At 37.5% G+C, this 24,289-nt stretch overlaps 1 protein-coding gene across 7 annotated transcripts in view; it reads left to right on the top strand.

Moving 5' to 3' along the window:
* The window catches only part of INPP4B (inositol polyphosphate-4-phosphatase type II B), a 616,104-nt gene that overhangs the window by 478,630 nt on the left and 113,185 nt on the right, over positions 1–24,289 (top strand). For all 7 annotated transcript variants that reach the window (XR_013960877.1, XM_080673789.1, XM_080673791.1 and 4 more), the window contains 3 exons: positions 8,917–9,047; positions 9,421–9,525; positions 18,301–18,409. Coding sequence is in view for 6 of the 7 variants with exons in the window: in XM_080673789.1 (XP_080529915.1) it covers positions 8,917–9,047; positions 9,421–9,525; positions 18,301–18,409 (345 nt within the window). In the remaining variant the exon portion in view is untranslated. The remainder of the gene's footprint in view (positions 1–8,916; positions 9,048–9,420; positions 9,526–18,300; positions 18,410–24,289) is intronic.

The raw sequence follows: 24,289 nt of genomic DNA, 5'->3' as shown, positions 1-24,289 counted from the left end.
GACCCCACAGAAATACAAAGGATTGTTAAAAAATATTATGAACAACTCTATTCCAACAAACTACACAACATGGAGGAAATGGACATATTCCTAGAACAATACAACCTTCCAAAACTCAACGAGGAAGAATCTAAAAATCTCAAAAGGCCAATAACTATGGAAGAAATTGAAGCAGTCATTAAAAAGCTTCCAGCAAATAAAAGCCCGGGGCCAGACAGCTACACAGGGGAATTTTACCAAACATTCAAGGAAGAACTAAAACCTATCCTCCTCAGACTATTCCAAAAAATTCAAGAGGAAGGAACACTTCCAAGCTCCTTCTGTGAAGCCAGCATCACCCTAATACCAAAACCAGATAAAGACAACACAATGAAAGAAAATTACAGGCCAATATTCCTCATGAACATAGATGCCAAAATCCTTAACAAAATTCTAGCAAATCGGATCCAGCAGTACATCAGAAAGATCATACACCATGACCAAGTAGGATTTATTCCAGGGATGCAAGGATATCCCAATATCCGCAAATCAATAAACGTGATACATCACATAAACAAATTGAGAGAAAAAAAACCACATAGTAATATCAATTGATGCAGAAAAAGCATTTGACAAAATCCAACACCCATTTTTGATAAAAGCTCTCAGCAAGGTGGGAATAGAAGGATCATACCTCAACATAATAAAAGCCATATATGATAAACCCACAGCCAGCATCACACTCAATGGACAAAAACTAAAACCATTTCACCTAAGAACAGGAACAAGACAGGGATGCCCGCTTTCACCACTCCTGTTCAACATAATACTGGAAGTACTAGCCATTGCGATTAGACAAGAAGAAGAAATAAAAGGCATCCAAATTGGAAAAGAAGAAGTAAAACTGTCCTTATTCGCCTATGACATGATACTGTACATAGAAAACCCTAAAGACTCCATCAAAAAATTAAATAAATGAATTCGGCAATGTAGCAGGATACAAAATTAACGCCAAGAAACCTATGGCATTTCTATACACCAAGACTGAACTTACAAGAAAGAGAGACTAAAAAAACAACCCCATTTTCCATCACACCAAAAAAATTAAGATACCTAGGAATAAACTTAACTAAGGAGGTAAAAGACCTCTACTCAGAAAACTACAAGACATTGAAAAAAGAGACAGAGGAAGACATAAATAGATGGAAGAGCATACCATGTTAATGGATTGGTAGAATCAACATCATTAAAATGTCCATACTACCCAAAGCAATATATAGATTCAATACACTCCCCATTAAAATACCAACAGCATATTTCATAGATCTAGAAAGAACTCTCCAAGAATTCATCTGGAATAAAAAAGACCCCGAATAGCCACAGCAATCCTAAGAAAGAAGAACAAAGTAGGTGGGATCTCAATACCAGAGTTCAAGCTGTATTACAAAGCCACTGTTCTCAAAACAGCCTGGTACTGGCACAAGAACAGACATATAGACCAATGGAATAGAATAGAGAACCCAGATATTTACCCAAACTACTATCCTCAATTAATATTTGACAAAGGAGGCATGAACATACAATGGAGTCAAGACAGTCTCTTCAATAAATGGTGTTGGGAAAATTGGACAGATACATGCAAAAAAATGAAACTAGACCACCAACTTACACCATACACAAAAATAAACTCAAAATGGATAAAGGACTTAAACATAAGATGGGAAACCATAAAAATACTAGAAGAATCCACAGGCAGAGAAATCTCAGATATATGCCAAAGCAATTTCTTCACTGATACTGCTCCTAGGACAATGGAAACTAAAGAGAAAATAAACAAATGGGACTACATCAAAATAAAAAGCTTTTGCACAGCAAAAGAAACCATCAACAAAACAATAAAAAAGCCCACTGTATGGGAGAGCATATTTGCAAATGTTATCACTGATAAAGGTTTAATCTCCAACATCTACAGGGGACTTATACAACTTAATAAAAGGAAAATAAATGATCCAATAAAAAAAATGGGCAACAGACCTAAATAGAATCTTTTTGAAAGAAGACAGAAGGAAGGCCAAGAGACATATGAAAACATGTTCAAAGTCACTAATTATCCAAGAGATGCAAATCAAAACGACAATGCGGTACCATCTCACATCTGTCAGAATGGCTATCATCAACAAATCAACAAATGACAAGTGCTGGCGAGGATGCGGAGAAAAAGGAACCCTCGTGCACTGCTGGTGGGAATGCAGATTGGTGCAGCCACTGTGGAAGACAGTATGGAGTTTCCTCAAAAAATTAAAAATGGAACTCCCCTTTGACCCAGTAATCCCACTTCTAGGACTATATCCTAAGAAACCAGAAAGAATATATGCACCCCCATGTTCATAGCAGCACAATTTATAATAGCTAAGATTTGGAAACAGCCTAGATGCCCGTCAGCAGATGACTGGATCAGAAAGCTATGGTACATCTACACAATGGAATACTATGCTGCCATAAAAAAGAAGGAATTCTTACCATTTGCAGCAACCTGCATGGAACTGGAGCGTGTTATGCTAAGTGAAATAAGCCAGCCAATGAAAGAAAAATGCCACATGATCTCACTCATTTGTGGATAATAAAGAACATTATAAACTGATGAATAAAAAGATAGATACAGAGGCAGTAAAGCATCAAACAGACTGTCAAATTACAGCGGGAAGGTTAGGGAGAGTTGGGGGAGATAAGAGATCAACCGAAGGACTTGTATGCATGCATATAAGCATAACCAATGGAAGCAAGACATTGGGGGGTGAGGGCATGTATGGGAGTGGGGTGGGGTGGGGCAATGAGAAGATAGGTACACATGTAATACCTTAACAAAAAAATGGGAAAAAATAAAAAATAAAAAGGAAGGAAGGAAGGAAGGGAGGGAGGGAGGGAAGGAGGGAGGGAGGGAGGGAGGAAGGAAGGAAGGAAGGAAGGAAGGAAGGAAGGAAGGAAGGAAGGAAGGAAGGAAGGAAGGAAGGAAGGAAGGTTGTGATTTGTATATGGAGTTTTTATTCCTGTCTGAGTTAAAGCACAGTTTGAATTGTGGGTTGAAAATACTGTGAAAGCTGACATCAAGTTGAACTTTGTTCGGTTTTATGGTATCACCCAACCACTTTATGAAATTGAAGTCACCACTGGTCATTTATGTAGTCTATTCTTCATTGGAAAATTTAGTATTGAATTCTTTTTCTTAATGGGTACATTTTTTATGACTTCTTTTGGGTTTGAGTTAAGGTCTAATTTTGCATAATGAATGAAAGCAGTTGACCATTAAACTTTCCATCCATCTATACCCACATGTCGTTTTAGACTCTGATAGTTATAAAAGGTTCTATTTTTATTCTAAAAATGTACAGTTTATTGGGGGAAAATATTTCTATTTACCGAGGTAATAATTTCAAATGACATTTTAATGTATTTTTTACTGGGTCATATCCTTTGGTATATAAATTTTTATTTGGTCTTAAAATTCTTATAAATGAATTAATTATCATTTCCAGGCACTCTTTATTAAAGTAACTACTTTTCATAATTTTGAGTTTATATGCCCAAGATTTTAATGTTTATCATTCTAGACTCAGACTTCTAATAAAATAGGGGGCTCACATGTGGAGCTTTGACCTCAGAACTAGAGAGATTTCTTGAGTAAGTCTCTTAGAAAAGCTAAGCATCTCTATACTCATTTTTTGCCTGAAGAAGTTAACAGTTTTTGTAAAATGTTGTGGGAGGGATAAAAAGCCTTGAAAGAGCCCAAACTATCTTCCAGATGTTTTTATCTCAACCTACCTTCTAACTTATTTTGCACCAAGCAAAGAGAAATCTTTGTGATAGAATCCCTGTATAGTTAGTATGTTGGTAAAGGTTCTCCACAGAAACACAACCATAAAATATGTGTGTGTGTGTGTGTGTGTGTGTGTGTGTGTGTGTGTGTGTGTGTGTGTGTAAAGTATGATAGCTTGACAAGTTCAAATATCTTCAAGGTAAGTTGGCAAGCTGGGGTCTCAAGAGAGGCTATACTTATTCCTAGTTCAAAGACCAACAGGCTTGAGACCCAGGAAAAGCCAATGTTTCAATTCATGTCCAAAAGCTGAAAAACAGCAACACAGTATCCAAGTTCAGTCAGTATGGCAGGAAGAATTCTCTATTACCCCAGGAGGGTCAGCCCTTTTTGCTCTATTCAGGCTTTCAGGTGATTGGATGAGGCCCACCCAAAGTAGGAAGATCAATCTGCTTTACTCAGCCTAACAATTCAAATATTAATCTGATCTGGAAACTTCCTCCTAGACACCTACAATAACATTTGACCCAATATTGGACACCTTGTGATCCAGTCAAGTTGACACATAATATCAACCATCATAGAAAGAAATTCCATATGAAGATGTATTTTCTAATCTTTGTGTATTCCTAAGGAAGACTTGACCAATCCAAGGTTACAGATCTAGATCATACAAGGTTAGAGGGTTCAGTAGTACCTTGTTTATTTTTCAGATCTCTCCATTTTAACTAGGGGAGAAATCAGCATCCTACTTTATATTTTGTCAAATTCAGGAAAAAACTAAGAATAATAACCTGTAAGCAAACCTTTCATTTGCTCAATCAACAAACCTCAGTCAAACAGAACTGTGGTAGGACAAAAAGACGAGTGAGACAAGTCTCTGCCACTCGCAGGCTCAGAGCATGATTTACCCATGTTGAAATTCCCTCCTTGTTTAGGCTTTCAAATGTTGTTTTAAATAGAAGCTTTAACTAGAGGCTGGACTTGCTTTTATTTTTTATGTTTTAATTTTGTAATTTATTTTTTTAGCAACAGAGACACTCTCCCCACTCCAAACAAACTATACTCAAAATTCCCATGTAAATCAAAGAGATCCACTTGCAGCTGATTGTTCCAGTGGGTGGCTGAGGGAGGAAACAGGCCTGATCTGATGCCTGTCCAACTTGGCTTCCCTTTGTTCAACATCCTCCCTTTGGCCCTCTGCCACAACACTCCCAGGGGGATAAAAAATAAAGTTTTAAACAACTTATCTATTTAATATTCTTGCCATGCTGTATGCATTATATATAAAAAAACTTTACAGCAGCTTTGGATATTTATTTTCCAGTTCCCCTATGCCTCATTTTGTGTTCAATTATTTATCTTCTTTCTTCATAGGGTTGTTTTTTAATTTCATTTTTCCTTTATGTTATTCAATTGTATGTGTTTAAAACATTATATAGATTATATATATATATATATATATATATATATATATATATATATATATATATTAGTGTGTTTCATTTTATGGAAAGTTCAGAGGATCTTAGTGACATCCAATAACTTACTATTTTACTGAAGAAGAGAAGCATATATTTTGAAATATTTAAACAAGGTAAGACAAAACAAACCATCTAGATTAAAAAGTGTGCCTTTTCCTACAACCTTGGACTTTTCTAGTTAGAATTCTGGTTCTTGGGCTATGGGTTTTGGTGGTTCTGTCAGGGGACCAATTCATAATCCTTCTTAACTTGAAGTTATGATTGATTCCACATGTGATCTGGTTATCACACATTCCTCATTACAATGGTCCAGCAAAAACAGTAAGAGATACTATTCTTATCATCATAAGGAAAGAGGGCTGCTGTTTCACAATGTGAAAAAAAAAAATGTCTGGAACTCAGAGGTGCCCCATGCTCATATATGAGTGGGCAATTGCAACAACCAGGATTCTATATGAGCAAGACAACTAAGGGCCTAATCCCTTTTGATTAAGGTCTGAGATACCTTACAAGGCAGCAACCCAGACCAGCTGAAGTGCCAGTGAAATATGAAGAAAATCTGGAATGAATGGTAGAGGAGATTGGTGATTAATATTATTAATTAGGCCCCAAGGATCAGCTAGAGTATTAGATATTGTAGCTTGGTTTACTGCCTCTCCTTAAATCTTGGGAATAGCAACTAGAATGACTTTGAAGGATTGTACTTGAACTTCTCTCTTTGGGGAGATATGAGGAATGTTGTGTTATATGTTCTCTGGATATCAGAACATGATGCAAGTGCATTGGAGTTGTGCAAGATGGTGCCCAGTTTATGTGCTTTCCTATACTGGCTCAACCCTAATATGTCTTCACTTTTTGACCACTTATTCAATGGAGATCCCCATATATTGTTACCATTGTCACTTAATTTCCTAACTCCATCAGCTGTATCAGCCTCCCTGAAGATTACGACCAGGCATTAGCATGCCTCCAATGGCATCTACATGGAAAGATCCAGAGTGGCTCTGGCACTTGTGTCATATCAGACCAGTACCAGGAAAGTTCTGTCTCCACCGGGATATTGCTTCCCCAGTGGATACCCAAAGGAGATAAATTACACAACTGGTGTGCAAAGGAGTTAATATCCCACAGGCTGAATCTTTACCAGTGAAATGTAGAAGGTAAGGAAGTGGCATATAAATGTCTCTTCCCCCACCTAACAAGCTGTTCCAAGGTGCGAAGATTCCATATGACTTCTATAGAGTTGTTGCACATGACCTAGCAACTGGTCTTGTTTTCCTGTGAAGTTCTGCCCAGCTCAGGAACATACCACTGTATGTCTGCTTCTTCTTTTTTCCTGCAACACTTTTCTTCTTACCCCCCTCATGCTTACCTGGGGTTGGATCTCACTATTAAACTCCAAAGTTTTTGTTCACCAAGTAACAAATTAAAATATAATAGAAACAATCCCTATCCTTCCTGATTGAAAAGTTTTCTGATTTTGGTACACTTAATTATCTTCTATTTTTTATTTATATTAATGTATTAATCTAATGAATTTCTTTAATTTTTTTAAACTTACAGCTACTTTCTTTCTCTGCCTCACTTTATTTTACAACTTGTTTATTACTCCACTCTGTTTATGATACCTTTATTCTATAGTTCCCTTATATTTGACTGTTTTTAATGCAAAGGTACCTTATGTTGGTTATATGTCTCTTTCAGAATGTGTACCTTTGCAATGCCATTTCTTAGAACAAAAAAACTGTGAATGCCAGATTTCTCTATGTATTCCTGTGTATAAATTTTGACATAGTAGAAGAATGTAGTAAAATTTAAACAAAACTTTATGGTCTAATCCCAGCATATTTTAAATCATTCCCCACAGATCACTAAACTTTTCTGACTACACTTTTCCAGACTCCTCTTAGGCAAGGAGGTGTATGCCATCTCAGGATCCCATACCATAGTAAGGATCTTTGTTTCTCCCTCTCTTATCTCCCTAATCACCTCCTTTTAATTATTATTTCTGATAATGATTCAGAGGCAATATAAATTTTAAACCTACTAGTATTAAACATCTATATTATTAAGCAGAAATACATAACTGATATTTCTATCATAAGTGTATATTGGAACTACAGCCTAAAAGCTTACAAATTAAATTGATATATTATACTAGCTATCATCCTTTGATTTGACTTAATTGCCCAGGTTTTTCTAAACTTGGATATCTCCAGTTTGGGGGATTTTTTGTTTGCTTTGGTGGTGGTTGTTGCTTGTCCTGAATTTAAATACCCTGGTATTTGCTTATACACAGAGAACTTGACTCCCCAATTCTTTAGCCTTCCCTCCAACCCCATCTTTGGTCATGAACTTTCTTTATTCTCACTGTCCATTGATTAATTACTTCTTCTCCCACAAATATTGTGTGATGACAGCTAAACTGTGGATCAGTTGAAAATGAGATGATTGTTCAAAAAATTATAAAGACCTCAAATGAAAGATATAGCAAAACTACATTGCATCCCTACTGAAACAAAACAAAAGCAGCTACAAACATTTGGAACCGAGTCACATTTTTGCACACCATCCATTACTCTTGCATTTAACAGGATGTTAAAGATTCTACATCTTCTGAATTTATTAGCTTGGTATTTAGCATGTTTCACAGCCAAAATAGCAAAGAAGGTTCATTATTGCTGGTTAAATTAGCCTCATGAAAATGTTGTTGGTAAAAGGTTACAGAAATGAGTAAGAGATTTAACCAAGCAGCATATTAAAACCATTTATCATTATAATTTGAAAAGGCATTCTGATTATTTAAATTAACTTGGATAAAGGGTAGAGAATTAGATAAAAGTTAATAATTAAAACCTAAATGGCATGATTAGCTTTTCCTTTTGATAAAGAAGGGGCAAAACATATGTAACATTTACTTAAATTGGCCTCATGGGAAAAACTGAGACCAATAAAATCATACCTGATCATACTATTTATTGGCTTTAAAAAATTATATCTCTATTATATATAAATTAGATTACCAGAATAGCTTATGTTTCCTTCAGGCATAGTCTGATTATCCTTCTCACTTTATTTCATTTTGGATGGTCAAAGCTTAGAACTTAGCATTTTTCTGTTGAGGTTTTTTAACTGAATGGCCTCTATGTATATTAGATAGTCTTTGCCATCTTTGTGAAATTTTTTTAAAATATATATTTTTATTCATTTCAGAGAGGAAGGGACAGGGAGATAGAAACATCAATGATAAAAGAGAATCATTGATCGGCTGCCTTTTGCAACCTCCCTCACCCCCACCCCTAGCACTGGGGACTGAGCCCACAACCGGAGCATTTGTCCTAGCAGGGAACTGAACCATGATTTTCTGATTCATAGGTCGACACTCAACCGGCCAGGCTTTGTGAAATTTTTATCAGTGAATTTAACCTGTACTTTTTTCTCTTCGATATGTTTAATGTTTGTGTGACCTAAATTATTCATGTCTTTCTTTGTGTTAAAATGATTATTTTCCCCCTAAAAAGCACATAGAGCTTTCCCAAAAAGAATGGCAAATCACTTTTTTATTGGTTTAAAAACCCTAATTAAGCAGTTTGTGCCTATGGACTTACATAAAAATGTTGTCCTCTTTCCCATTCTTAACAGGAACCAGGAGCTAAAAGAACTTGGTGAACTCTCTCCTCATTGGGACAATCTACGGAAAAACGTCCTTACTCACTGTGATCAAATGGTGAATATGTACCAAGACATTCTGACAGAACTCAGCAAGGAAACAGGTGTGAAAACAATAACTCTACATATTCAGCCTGTGCTGCATTTCATATATGTTATATGAAAACAATAATAAACATTATTATGGACATAGAAGAGCCAATATTTTTTAAAGCATCTTATAATTCTAACGCTTCCATATTGGCGTGAACAATAACAAAGAAAAAATGCACTATTTTACCTCATGGTATTATTCTAAAGGTAATTGAGAGTTTAAAAAAAAATTAAATATCTGAGAAGAAAAGCAAATCATACAGTTATATTTTCTTCCTGAAGTTTTTGTAACAGTTCTTTATGTCAAATTTATTTTTCAGCAAACGTACACACACATGTCCTCATTATTTACTTACTAATAAAATTAAGTTTCTTTCCATCTAGGGTCCTCTTTCAAATCAAGCAGCAGCAAAGGAGAGAAAACATTAGAATTTGTTCCAATAAATCTACACCTGCAGAGGATGCACGTACACAGCCCTCACCTGAAAGGTAGTGTATAGTATTCTTTTCAAAATAGGCAACTTGTGTTAGGGTGTTTCTTTAAAAATCTCCACTATTGGCAGACTTTACAATTTAAGCACTTATATGAAGATAGAGTTGAAGCTGATAATAACCCTGAATACTATAAAAGGTGAGAAAATCAATCAGGAGCCGAAAACCAGGATTACAGGCTTTATTAGGGGAAAGAGACCTGCCGGGCTGTCTCGCAAGGGAAGAACAGCAACACGTGCAGAGGTGAACACGCCTTTTGAGGGGAGGAATGGGAAGGAATGGGGGCTTAGTGTACTCAGCATGCTCTGATTGGTGGCTTAATGTATAGTCATAGAGGAACAAGGGGTTAGGGTATTTGGCAGGTGTTGATTGGTGGTTCAATGTATAATCCATATAAGGTGCCTGTTTAGGTACTCAGGTATTTCCAGGCTGCAGGTTAGGTCATATTCCGCCCACCAGTTGGGGGAAGGGAGGATCTATCAAAAGGCACTATTATTTTTGTTGTTGCTATGTTTCTGAGTACTACTTTGTCAATGTAGCACCTAAACTGAGTTGCAGATGAATATGCAAAATGAATATTAGCTTCTTTAAGTGGTGTCAGTGACTCCTAATAGCTACCAATTATGCTACTGTTTGGATTGGAAAAAAAGAAAAAGGCAAGACAAGACTTGCTCATCGTGTACTTACCCTGAGAAACCAAAGCCAAAGACTCAAGCTGTTTCTCTGTCTTGGTGGTGACCGTCCTTTTAACCAAGGATTTGGCAAATGAAAGAACTGAAATAAAAATTAGATGGATTGGTCCAAGGCATTTAGGAACTTTTGATTACTGAGTGTCTGTCAGCAGTGTGAACATAACATATAATGGTTTTAAAAATCATCAAAACCAGAGTATCAACAAGTAATAAAGAAGCTAGAGTACTTAAATGCTATCTGACAACCAACATGATTTTTTTTCTAATGGCCGATATGAAGAGGCCTTTATGATACAGTAAAAAGTTTATATATTTTGGAGTGGAATGGAATAGAATTGCAGCTTCACCAGTTTTTATTTAGTTTGTTATTTAATCTTTCTAATCTGTGTTGTTCTCTTCCAGATGAAGTGAATTAGAATATGTAAAACACCTAGAATGAACGATAAGAGTTTCCGTGATATATGTGACCTTTGTCATCACTGGAACAAAGTGGATTTGTCAGCTCTATCATGGCTGTTAAAGTGATCAGTAAAGAGACAATAAAATCTGAGGAGGTAGCCAGATGTAGAGGGAAGATGATTTAGAGAGGCAGAGGCATTCTGGAAACATCATCACATGCAAGTACTTGATGACGGATAGGATGATGAAATGGGAGAGAAGGGTGACCTGGGATGCAGCCGTGGGTGGATGATAGAAGTATCACCAAACCAGGTAGTTTGTCAAATCGATTGGAGCTTGTATTTAAATATGCATTCAAATATTTGGTGATGATCCTTAAAATACTTCCACCAAACAAAGAGAAATTATTATCTAAGTGGCCTTGTACATCATCTTTATTTATTGAAAATGACAGAACCATTTACATTATGCTGTCTTTTGCCAAGATACTATTTGAAAAATAGACTAGAGTGAGCTAGATGAATGCAATGCCTTTAGTTTCTGTTTCTCCAGTTTAACACAAAGAAACTAGAAACTAAACGAAAGAAATTTAGGAAAGCAAATAAAATTTCTTCTAATTAGTTTGGTTTGGGAAATGTACCAGTGTCCTAGATCTGCCATAGCAAAGCACCTTAAACTGGTTGGCTTAAACAACAGAATTTTATTGTCTCACTATCTTGAAGCCAAAAGTCTGAAATCAAGGTGTTGGCAGAGCCAAGCTCCCTCTGGAACCTGTAGGGGAATCCTTACTTGCCTACTTGCCTCATCCTAACTCCTTTTTTTTTCCTGGCAATCTTTGGTTTCCTTTGATTTGCTGATGTATCACACTGATCCTCCATCTTCACAGGGTGTTCTCCTCTATGTCCTTCTCTGTGTCCAAATTTCCCCTTTAAGGACACCAGTCATATTAGATTAGGGCTCATCCTAAGAAACTGATTTCAACTTGATTAATCTGTAGAGACCCTATTTCCAAATAAGGTTGGTTTCCAAGATATCTTTCTTGTGGGCCACAATTTACCATAAGAGGATATATGGAGGAAATTTTTATATGTGAATAAAATCAGGCAGTGGAGAGAAAAGCAAGATTTTGATGTTAGAACTAGGGTACAACTCCTAAACTAGAGGATTTTTGACATAATAGTTTTCAGAAAGACTGGTTCCTCCCTTTAAAGAACTTAAGGAGAAAATGTAGGAAAGAACAAGTTTTCCTACAGCCAAGAATTAATGTGAATGTACTGAAATCTATTGCATAATGTATTATATTATATTAGTATGTATATTGCATGTATAAAATATGTATAACATTAAATATTTGTTTTAAAATATTTATTTTTTATAAGTTTAAAAGTTATTTGAAGTTGGACTTCAAATAAAGTAAGTGCTTTATAGACTAGATCACCAACTATATGTTACAGTGGAAATTGAAAATGACTGAATTTTTAGGGACTTACAATTTCTTTGACTGTAATCAAGTTAATAACCACTCTGAGCTTTGCTTTACTTACTTCCAAAATAAAAATTAAAAGTTGTAGATGGTAGTCAATCAAATTTCCTATTTACTTATGTAACATGTATTTAGCAGATTTTGAATTGCAGTTAAATTTATTTAAGATCCATGGTTACTGATTTAAATGTTTAGCTGAATTACAGACAACATTTTGTAAGGTAATGATGCAAGTAAGTTGGCCAAGCCTTGGTATTTCACTGGTGAGTTATTGAATGTAGACTACATTCATTTTCTTTCTTACCATTAGTAAATTGCATCTATTCACCTTTGATTAATATGCCTGCTATATTTGGAGAGGCAGCTTTACAAACAATAGCAGGCAGATTTACCAAATCTGAGGCTAATGTCTAGCTTTTGAAACAAGTAACTAAGCAGAACTAATGATGTCATGTTGCATACTGACAAGTGAAATAACCTCCATTTAACTTCTGGTGCCCCCAGACCCATTAAGTTAAATTTTCATCTTTACTCATTATTGAAATTAAATTCAGTAGAGTACCCACCACAATAGAGATCTTACAGAGCAGTGACAATAATAACAAAAAAGTACCCTGAAATTAAGAATACCATTTTCCACTCTGATATATCTCAGTAAATTTTATTTTATTGGAAAATCAGTTGTGAATAGTATAACATCTGGATTCTTGTGATATTGTAATATTTTATGTTTAAGTTATTGTACATCCTCCTATCTAATAAAAGAGTAGTATGCAAATTAACCATCACTCTGCTACACCCACAAGCCACGCCCATCAGCCAATCAGGAGTGAATATGCAAATTAACCCAACCAAGATGGATGCGGCCACGGAGAGAGCAGGAGACTTGGGTTTCCCCAGCAATGGAGGAAGCCAAGTTTTCTGCCTGCCCTGGCCTGCCTTGGCCTCCACTCAAGGCTACAAAGTTTCAATTATAGAAGATAAATAAATCCCAACAAAAATGGCTGCGGCCACGGAGCAAGTAGGAGGCTAGGCTCTGCTCAAGGCTACAAAGTTTCAATTATGGAAGATAAATAAATCCCAGATCCCAGGGCCTCGCTTGGGTCGCCGGGGGGCATGGCCGGCCTGCAAACCACCATAGGCCCCTTGCCCAGGCCGCCCCACACCCCAAGGGAACCCCCACCCTGATCCGGGACACCCTTCAGGGCAAACCAGCTGGCCCCCACTTGTGCACCAGGCCTCTATTCTATCTAATAAAGGAGTAATATGCAAATTGACCATCACTCCAACACACAAGATGGCTGCCACAAGATGGCCAGCAGGGGAGGGCAGTTGGGAGGGACAAGGCCTGCAAGGGAGGGCAGTTGTGGGCAATCAGGCCAGCAAGGGAGGGCAGTTGGGAGGGACCAGGCCTGCAAGGAAGGGCAGTTGGGGGCAATCAAGCCTGCAGGGGAGGGCAGTTAGGGGTGACCAGGCCGGCAGAGGAGGGAAGTTGTGGGCGACTGGGCCTGCAGGGAAGGGCAGTTGGGGGGGGGGGGCAGGCCTGCAGGGGAGAGCAGTTGGGGGGGACCAGGCCTGCAGGGGAGGGCAGTTAGGGGTGACCAGCCCTGCAGGGGAGGGCAGTTAGGGGCAAACAGGCTGGCAGGGGAGCAGTTAGGCATCCATTAGGCTGGCAGGGGAGTGGTTAGGGGGTGATCAGGCTGGCAGGCAGAAGCAGTTAGGGCCAATCAGGAAGGCAGGCAGGTGAGCAGTTGGGAGCTAGCAGTCCTGGATTGTGAGAGGGATGTCCGACTGCCTGTTTAGGCCCGATCCTACCATATATATATGTATTATACTAGAGGCCCGGTATACGATAAGTGTACCTAACTCCAACTACAGCTTTATGATATCGGTATATATATATATATATATATATATATATATATATATATATAGATATAGATATATAGATATATAGATATATATATATATGTATTATACTAGAGGCCTGGTGCACGAATTTGTGTACATTGAAAGGAAATTAATTAGAAGAAATATTTTAGAGGCCGAGGAGGGACCACAGGAAGTTGGCTCCAGGGAGTGTCCAGCCCATTTCACCCAGTCCCCATCAGGGCCAGCCAGCCGGGGAGGGACCATAGGAGGGCTCCAGGGCGTGTCCAGCTTGTCTCGCCAAGTCCCAATCGGCTGGACCCCAGCAGCAAGCTAACCTACCAGTCGGAGCATATGCCCCCTGGTAGTCAGTGCATGTTATAGCAACTGATCAAACAGTTGACCGAAAGGTCAGACACTTAGCATATTAGCCTTTCATATATATAGGTCATATTATAGTACATAGCAAAGAGAAAGAAAGAGGGAGAGAGAGAAGGAAAGAAAGATAGAAAGAAAAAGAGAAAGAAAGAAAAGGGAGGATTGGAGAAAAGGAAGGGTGGAAGAAAGAAAGAGGAAAGGGAAAAATAGTAAAAGCAAAAACCTATACCAGTGGTTGGCAAACTGCGGCTCATGAGCCACATGCGGCTTGCGAGCCGCAGTTTGCCATTCTGTTGACTAATGAGTTTGCCGACCACTGACCTATACTATATGATATCATAAAGCTGTAGTTGGAGTTAGGTACAATGTCACCCAAATTTCTGTGTAACTATGGATGTATCAGTTGACCGCTTCACTTCTTAGACTTCCAATCTCTACACCGAAGGCTGGAACAAATAAGAGGAGCTATTCAGAGCTCTCTGATTTCTGCATTTCAAGAGTTTGGATGTATCACCTCATCAACAAAGCATAATTACCTTTAGATATGTTTCATGATGATTCCAAATTTCTTGGACTACTTTGAAACAGATTTTCCTCAAATATCCCTGTGGTCTTGTGAATCATGTCAAAGTCATTTGTGGGCCATTTTGAAGTCAAGGATTATGCTTAAATTGTTCCTTGCAATGAGATCAGCATGTCTACATTTTTTATTAGCACTATTTTTATAGTTGTAGGAATTTTAAAGAGATCTTCTGGGGAAAATAGACTTATTATCTCATTTCTATTATTAAATGGCTTTTAAAAGGCTGTGAAGCAGCCCTATTATTAAATTTCAAATCAACCTAGTGTCTTTAGCTTGATGAAATGCAACTTGAATTTCACTTTCCTATTGTAATGTATACTATACCATTTTCACAAAGCCAAGGACATTTTTTGAGGTATATAAATATCAGTGGAAGGTTAGAATTAAAATAAAGAGTTCACAGTGATAAGAGAATAAAATTTCTTATATTTTATAAGAAAGGAAAAAGGACCTTCAACTCTTTTTGCTTAAATTTTCTGTAAAATAAAATGCTCACCTACATTTTTATAGTTGTCTCTTAGTACAAAAAATCAGAAAGCTTTTATTATACACACTTAGGCTATTTATGTCACAAAATAACCTAATTTATAGAGCAGGATAAAATGGGTAAATTTTTTAAATGATACAAATATTACTGATCAATGTTATCTTAGAATTTTATTTTTATTGCCTTTTTTATATCTGTTCTCCGTTAAAGGAAATCCATCAATTGAAGTTAATTCTAACTAAATTCAAAGGAGTGCATCTGCTCTGGCCAAGAATGAACATGGTACATTAAGTGTTTATCATTCTTCATTAACTAAACTGAGACCAGAAAGTAAATCCCATGTTGTACTTAAATCTGTCTACTATTTTTGTAGTAATTAATGGCAAGTGAAATTCAAGGATGAAGGAGCCAAAATAGATAACTGTTTCAATACAGTGATAACTGATAGTTATCAATAGCAATTGCAAAATATTAAAATTTCCTGGAGCCTTGTATTGAGTTATAGAAGTACCTTACATATTTTGGAGATTATCTGTTGCCTCCCATATATGCCTCTACTGGTGATCAAACCCTTAACCTAGATATGTGCCCTGACTCAGATTTGAATACTCAACCTTTTGGTGTACTAGATGACACTCCAACCAACTGAGCCGCCTGGTCAGGGCCAGCAGAAGCTTTTTAGTTTGATGTAGTCTCACTTCTTTATTTTTGTTTTTGTTACTTGTGCTTTTAGTGTAATATCTATGAAATAATTTTACAGACCAATATTATGAAATGTCCCTAAAGTTTTTTCTAGTAGTATTATGATTTTAGTTCTCATGTTGAAGTCTTTAATCCTTTTGAGTTGATTTGTGTGCATGAAGGGTCTAATTTCCATCTTTTCCATGTAGATAATCATAAGCTCTCCTTGTTCTTTTATTGAATGTGTTTCAGGGATGGATATATATGGTTATCTTCTTCCCCTGAAGATATGAATATTCCAGATTTAATTTTTTTTTTCTGGATAGTGTACTTAAACTTTTTATCCTTCAATTACGAATAGTAATTCCCTATATAATCTAAAGACAAATTAGACAAACAATTCAGCCTCAAGATATTTGTTTGTTTATTGACAATTATTGAGCATCTACAACATGCACGCATTTGAATGTTCTCCTAATCTTTGAAATATATGAGAAGCATTAAAGCCTGTGTTTTGGGCAGAGTGACTGAATGGCCACCAACACAGGAGAAGCAATCTGCAAGTGGATGCAGGGAGGCTAAGATTGAAGAGACCATAATAATCCTGACATGAGCTGAGGAAGGTTAGAATTAAAATAAAGATAGTTCACAGTGATAAGAGAATAAAATTTGGGGAGCAGAGTTGTTGAAACTGATCAGATAAAATGATGAGGGAAAGAAAGCAACTGATCTTGAGAGCTTGAGAATTTTAGTCTGGAATGTTTAAGGGAATGTGTTGTCTATACTTGTCACAGGAAACCAGGGAGGAAGGGCAGGTTGAAAGATTTAGAACAAGTTAAGTTTAATAGCTGGCTGACATTCAGAGATGTTCCTAAGGCCATTAGGAATAGGATTATTTAGTGGGGTGAGCTCATGGCCGTTTAAGAAAGCTGTGACTCCTTTCCAGGAAGTAGAACAGATGCACTTACAAAATTTATATATGGTCATGGATACCTGGAACCCTTTTCTTAGGCCTGGGTTAACCTCCCCTAGGCAATTTTTTAAAATTACACAGAAGTCTAATATTCTGTTATTTTAAGGTAAGCTGACTTCTACTTTATTGGTGACTTTTTAAAAGGGCAACAGATTATCACTCCAGCAATCTATTAAATGATTGTTCAGTATTTGCTTTATTGATGGGTTAGTTTGGGTTGTATTCAGTTCTTCTGTGACCTTGAATTTTGAAGACATTTATTGTTAAGAAAGATATTACTGGTGCATTTAGATTGAACCACTTTGGAAAAGTTTTGGTGTTTACCTGAAGCTAATAAAATAATTTATGTTTTCCCTGTAAATGAGATCTGAAAAACAGTCAATGTGTCAATACCAAAATCAACATGTAAAGGATCTACTATGAAATTAGGTTTCTCAGATAAAATGTAGTTTAATAAGAGGGTATTCACTCTGTCTTCTTTCTGATGGGGATACTTCTCATTAGAATGTATGGCATGTTTTAAGGCCATAAACTTAATATGTAGGAAGCCTGATGGCTTTCAAGATCAAGGGATTGAGTTTCAATTTAAATATATGGTTATTTTGCTAAACACACACACACACACACACACACACACACACACACAATATCTTGCTGGAAATAGATCAGGAGACATTTTGTGTATTCTTCTGTCACCTGAGGAAATTGCAAAAGCATGCATCAAAATTGTATAAGATTTAGTATACACAGGCAGAGACTACTCTAGATAGATTTTTTAAAAATGCACTGGTACTGTTCTGGCCTTGAACCAAAATGCTTCTTTTCTCTGTAAATTTCAGTGGAAAGATTCATTATTGTTGAATTTCAATATGATTGCTAATTAAATGATGCAAAACTCAATAAAATAAAATACACAAAAGACCAATTAGCATGTTATCTCAGTAAGTATACAGACGAATGAGAGAACATACTGTTCTACACAGTAGCGTATAATTAAGATGTAGTAATAAATCAAGGTTATATTATAACTTGTATAGGTGCACAGGTGGCTTTTAGAAAGATAAATTAGCTCCTCTCGCCCCCTTGAGATGCGAGTTCATAGTGATTCTTACAAAATTAAACAGAATAATGTCTCAGACTTCCGACATTGTGTATGCTTCAGTGCAAACAGCATGCTGGAGAGAAATGTTTGCGAAATGTTCATCTCCTTGTCCATTCCTGTTCCAGATGCTCTCTATGATGTTATCACTGTGGGAGCCCCAGCTGCCCATTTTCAGGGATTTAAGAATGGTGGTCTTCGGAAACTACTCCACAGATTTGAAACGGAAAGAAGAAAGTAAGTGATGACAAGATGCATTAATGCTTATCTTCCCTTTGGAGAAGTTTACCTAAACGTTTATAATAAAGAAGTTGGTCCATCACAATGAATAGTTCTTGTATCGCAACCTATTTAATAACTTAAAGATGTTGAATTTCTAAAAAATACTTGAACAGAAATGAAATTAGGATAAATTAAGTGCCTGAGTGTGTTGCTTATTGAGTAGTGCTGTGCTGGCAGAAAATTTTTGTGGAAACAAAGCTACTAAAAAAAGAGAGTATTCTAGTATCAACTATTGTGTATTCAGTGGAATGATGTTCAGGTAGAGATTTAGCTAAAAGTCTTATGTAATTGAAAAGCCAGACATTTAAAGGAGATCATGAGGCCTAATTTATGACTCTTACCCGATTGGTGATTTCCACTGTGGTCTGAGGCAAGGTATATGAACTGCCCTGCCATTTAATTATGCCATTTGAAAAAGAGACATCAGTACAGAACTCTTATCAGTTACATGATGAGATTAAAAGAGAAAACATTCATTTCTTAGAGAAAAGGCATGACACAAAACCCAAAGTATTATTTCTATTATTTATAACTAGAGGCTCAGTGCATGGATTTGTGCACCAGTGGGGTCCCTCAGCCTGGCCTATGGGGATCTGGCCGAAACTGGCTCTCTGACATCCTCCTAGGGGTCCCAGAGTTTATCTTATAATATCCTGTGACTATGACTGCACTTAAGTAAACCATAAAAAGTTTTATCCAGATGTGAATGGAAACTTTTCTTTTTAAGTAGTTACTCTTCTTAGATTAAGAACCTGAATTTTGAAAGTTAGAGGGAAATAGTATTCTGTTGTCATAGTTGGTTTAGTATTAATATTAGAAAATCTACCTGAGTGGCAAAATCGCCCTCTTTTTGAAAGTTTTATCACATTTATAACATACATAACACATTTATTATTAGGTGTCCAGTGTTCAGGACAAAAGCATTAAAAATAACAAAAGAATTGAATAACTGATATATTATTATATAAATACTAGAGATCCAGTGCATGAATTATGCACAGGTAGGGTCTGGCTGGCTGGCCCGGCCCCAATCAGGATGGATGGGGCCGGGCTGGCAGGAGGTTAGCCGGCCAGCCCAGCCCTGATCGGGACCGATCAGGGCTGGGCTGGCTGGGGGTAGGGGCCGTGGGTGATTGATTGGGGGGCCCCTCCCCAGATTGGGGTGGAGGGGGCTGATTGGGGGTGAGGCCGACCATGGGGAGGGGCTATGGGCAGTAAGCCAGCTGGTCCCACCTCCAATTGGTGTGGGGGGTGATCAGGGACGGAGCTGGCTGCGGGGAGGAGCTGCAGGTCAATTGGAGTGGTGGGGACTGATCAGGGGTGGGGCTTACCATGGGGGGGAGGGGCTGTGGGCCATAAGCTGGCCAGCCCAACCCCGGATGGGGTAAGAGGGGTCGATCAGGGGCCAGTGGCCTTGGGGAGAGGCCATGGGTGGTTGGCTGGCCAGCCCTGCCCCTGATCAGAGTGGGGGGCCAATCTTGGATGGGGCCAGACAGGAGGAGGGGCTGCAGGAGGTTGGCCAGCAAGCCCCTCCCTCTATTGGGGGGTCAATCAGGGGTGGGGCTGGCCAGGGGTAGGGGCTGCGAGGGGGTTGGCTGGCCAGCCTCACCCCCCCATCGGGCAGTTAGCTGGCCACAGTGGGCGTCATAATGACTGGTCGTTCTGGCCTTATGGTCGCTTGCTTTTTATATATATGTAGATATAAACTAATGAGGCACATGTATTTTTCTTTCTTGTTTTAAAGAAATTCACTTTGATATAATACTAGTACTATTAACTCAGCTATAGCCCTTACTGAGATTTTTCCAGGTTTTTTTGTTTTTGTTTTGGGTGAGGAGAGTATATAGTTCTGTAAAATTGTATCACAGGTAAAGATTAATCACCACAAAGAACTGTTCCATGACCACTAAGAAACTGGTTCTGGTTATCCCTTCTGCTGCAGAAAATAGTTTTGTTGCCTTATGATTATAACAGGGAGGGGAGGTCGAGTTCTAACCAGGGGCTCTGAGGGGAGAGGCACCTTCTGTTTAATTCATGGGATTTGGAAGTTGGTTCATTCACAGAATCTATGGGGAAAGGGATGCTGTCACTTTACTAAAATGGGAATGGCAGTAGAATATAGGTTTCTGCTCATGGTTTCTCATTGACCCTCTCCCTCTGCTGTACCATCCTTCAAATAGGGAGAGACACTGCTATTATGTGCTATTCACCCCCAGAATAGACAGGTATATTTAAAAGTTTTATTTTTGTTGGGCTACCCTTTTACTAGTCCTTTGGTTTTTCTTGGCTTCTATATTTTACTTGGCATTTTGCTGCATTGAGGGCCTGTCTAACACCCAAGGTGGGATATATAGTAGGCAAGGGAAAAAAAACCATAGAATTCACTGTCATTGTCATATCATTCCCTAGATCCTGGGGCTCTCAGCCAATCTTGCTTCTTTGCTCTTAGAGTCTTCTGATAAATGACTTACATGTTGTGACTAGAGTTGTTTTGTGATTAGCAGGAGAAGGAAAATAGATTGTGTGTACTCCATCTTGTCTGGAATTGGGCAACTCTATCTTGAGAATTCACTTAATTTATTTGTTTTTCTCAATACAATTTTAAAGTGCCTGACACAATTAAAAAAATGGAAAACTGTCCCCAGGGCACAAAGACTCTAGCTGAAGGAGTAGAGCATCAGTATGTGAAGCATGGAACCTCACCATAGAGTTTCATATAATACCACTATGTGCTACTGGCAAAGGCAAAGGTTGAGTTGTGTGGTTAGATTCTGAATAATATATCTTGTTTTAAATATCCTCCTGGATATCTAAATTCTTCAGTATTCTTCACTCACTGGAATATTTATAAACATACAAACACACATGCAGCTATAGGATTAAACTTAAAAGATATAAGTATATCCAATACTTTAAACATTGACTTGCTTTAGGGTTTTTAAATATGTGTTATATATCCTATTGCTTTATGGATAACTTTACTGATAAATACAGTGAAATTTTTTTAAAAGTAAAAAAATAACCTGGTGTAGATCTTAAAAGTACTCTCTCCTTAGGGTAGTAGTAAGGGACAAATGTGGTTTGCTAAGGCAATACATAAATGAGTAAGGGATCAGCCTGACCATCATGGTAAGAGCTAACCTGAGCAAAGATGTTATGCTTAAAGTGATAGCACACTATGAAAATTATTTTTCTGAGGGTTTTTTTCACCCACAATATTGCATCTGTTCATCACAAGCAATAATGGAGACATCAATGTGACTATGAAATCAGTAACTTAGACCTATACATGTAGAAGTGAAGAAAATCACATTAAGTGAAGGACATTTTCTTTACCTCATTTTCCTTTTGCTACCTTCCCCACCCAAAAAAAACAGCCAAGTCTTTTAGGCCAGTTTTTTAGGGGAACTACTACAGCCATTGTATGTCTTCACCTTTATCTACTTTCTTCTTCGCTAAGCCAATGAAATATTGTCTCCTGAGTACAGTAAATTTATGTGTCTGGTCCTTAGTGATCTATTGTTTGACCAGATAATTAAAAGGATTTTAGCATTAGGAAGCCTTACTTGCTTGTAGTAATCATATAATTCAGATCATATAAAAATGTATTTTTAAAAGCTTGAAGATAATTAATTAGGCAGATTGATCTTTTTTTAAAGCACAAATATAAAAGTTCATACTCCCCAGCTCAGAACCCTTCACATCCCTTCACGGAGTCCAGTCACATCCACTGGGCATTCAAAGCCTCTGTGAACTCACCCCACTGGCTTCCTCCCTTCATCACCCTCCTCTCCCTATAGTTGCTTCTTTTAAATGCTATGAAACCATGGACTTCACACTTGCCCACCTCTTCCCTTTTCCTCATTCTGTTCTCTTTCACTAGAAATTCTTCTGTTCTCATCTCCACACTATTTACATTGCTTTCTGTCCAAATCATACACATAATCCTATTCAAAATTCTACCCATGGTCGATCCTAAGATATTTACCCTCTTCACTATGTCCTCCTGATTTCTCAAGTTGATTTGACTCTTTGTCCTAACCTTTTATTTCTCTTAAAGCCTTACTACTAGGTCACAGTTATGGCATATTAGGTTTGCCCTTGTTTGATATTTCCCATAACACTTTGGGATATGTTTAGGTAAGAGATGATGTTCTCTTGAACTATGGGTCTTCTGGAAATGCTTCGCAGGGTACTTAGCAGACAAGCATTCCATAGATTAAATGCAATGGGCATTGGGATTCACCTTATAAATAAGATATAGTCTCTGATTTAAGTGCTGAAAACTCCAGCCCTGGCCAGTTTTGCTCAGTAGTTAGAGCATAGGCCCTCTGACCAAAGGTCTCAGGTTCGATTCCCAGTCAAAGGCATATACCTCGGTTGCAGGTTCGATCCCCTGCCCCATTTGGGGAACGAGTGAGAGGCAACTCATCAATGTGACTCTCACATCAATGTTTCTCTCTCCTTTCTCTCTCCCCCTTGCCTCCCTTCCACTCTCTCTAAAAAATATCCTCATTCCCCCAGTGAGGATTAAAAAAATAAAGTGCTGAAAACTCCAGTGAGTAATAAAATTTCACAAATATTCATAATGCAATATGATAAATAGAGACAGCAGGGATTCTCAACCTTGGCTGCACATTAGAATCACCTTTGGAGATTTAAAAACATTTTATGTATACCAGGATATTGCCCAAGACAAATGAAGTGAAAGTCCTGGGAATGGAGCCCAGGCATTGGTATGTTTTAAAAGCTTCCAAGGTGGGTCTAATGTATAGCCATGGTTGAGAACCACTGTTATAGATGTAAGTGAATAGTTCTGAGAGAGGACAGGTGAAGGGCATGGAGAATAGAAAGAGGAATAGTGAAACAGATGAGTTGAACTTGAAAAATGTATGAATACTCAATTGGTATGTATCAGGAACAAAGAAAATCTACACAAAGGAATATTTGCTGAAATGAAGAAAAGTATTACAATTTGCTTACCAGAAATTTTTGTTTAAAAAGTCCCAAACTCATTAAAAAGTTGCAAAACAGAATGAAAGATGGGAGTAAAGCTATAAGAATTTTGATCTTGGAAAATTTGAACCTGAGTAGCATCCAAACAAATAAAAAATCCAGTATGTGATAGAGCTTTTCATGCTATAAACATGAGATTTTTCTAGGGAATGAAAACGCTAATTAACAGTATATTTTATTTAAAGACCAGATGTTTGTAACCTATGTCTTCACCGATCACATCAAATATCTATGTGTTTCTGGAGGCAGTGGTTTACCTATGACACTATTTGAAACCTTGTGGAGTTTTTCTTCAAAATATGAATGAATTCCTTACCTCCAGTATTATTTTAGAGAAAGATAAAAATTACCACAACATTTGTCTTGCCTGTTTTGATCATTTCTAATTTCAGCAGGAACTTCAATTCAGCCAGAATTTTCACTGCTCAGGTCTGTGACCTGAAAGCATAGCTCTTTCATTAAGATTAAAAGACTCCTCATGAAGACCAAGAGCCTTTGTAAAGAAAAAAGAAAAAAAAAGCCAGTGAAGGACAGTGTTAATTTCTTGAGATTATTAATTCCCTGTGATCTGTCAGTTCATTTGGAATGGACTTGGACCTAACCCCCTGAAAAGGATCCCAATGTCTGTCACATGACTGCCTTGAATATGTACCCTGGTTTGTCTGCCTACCCCCAACTGTTCCAGATGACCATAATCAACATTTACTACCCCACAATTTCAAGTGGAAGAGGAAAAAATAATCATTTGGAAAAGTCATAAGGAAAACAAACTAAAATTTTACTAAATTTTACTAATAGAAATTAGTATTAGAGTCTGTA

Source organism: Plecotus auritus (assembly GCF_963455305.1).
Source record: "Plecotus auritus genome assembly, chromosome: 6".
Classification (NCBI taxonomy): domain Eukaryota; kingdom Metazoa; phylum Chordata; class Mammalia; order Chiroptera; family Vespertilionidae; genus Plecotus; species Plecotus auritus.
The sequence above is the reverse complement of the archived record's forward strand: the minus strand, read 5'-3'. Positions and strand labels throughout refer to the sequence as shown.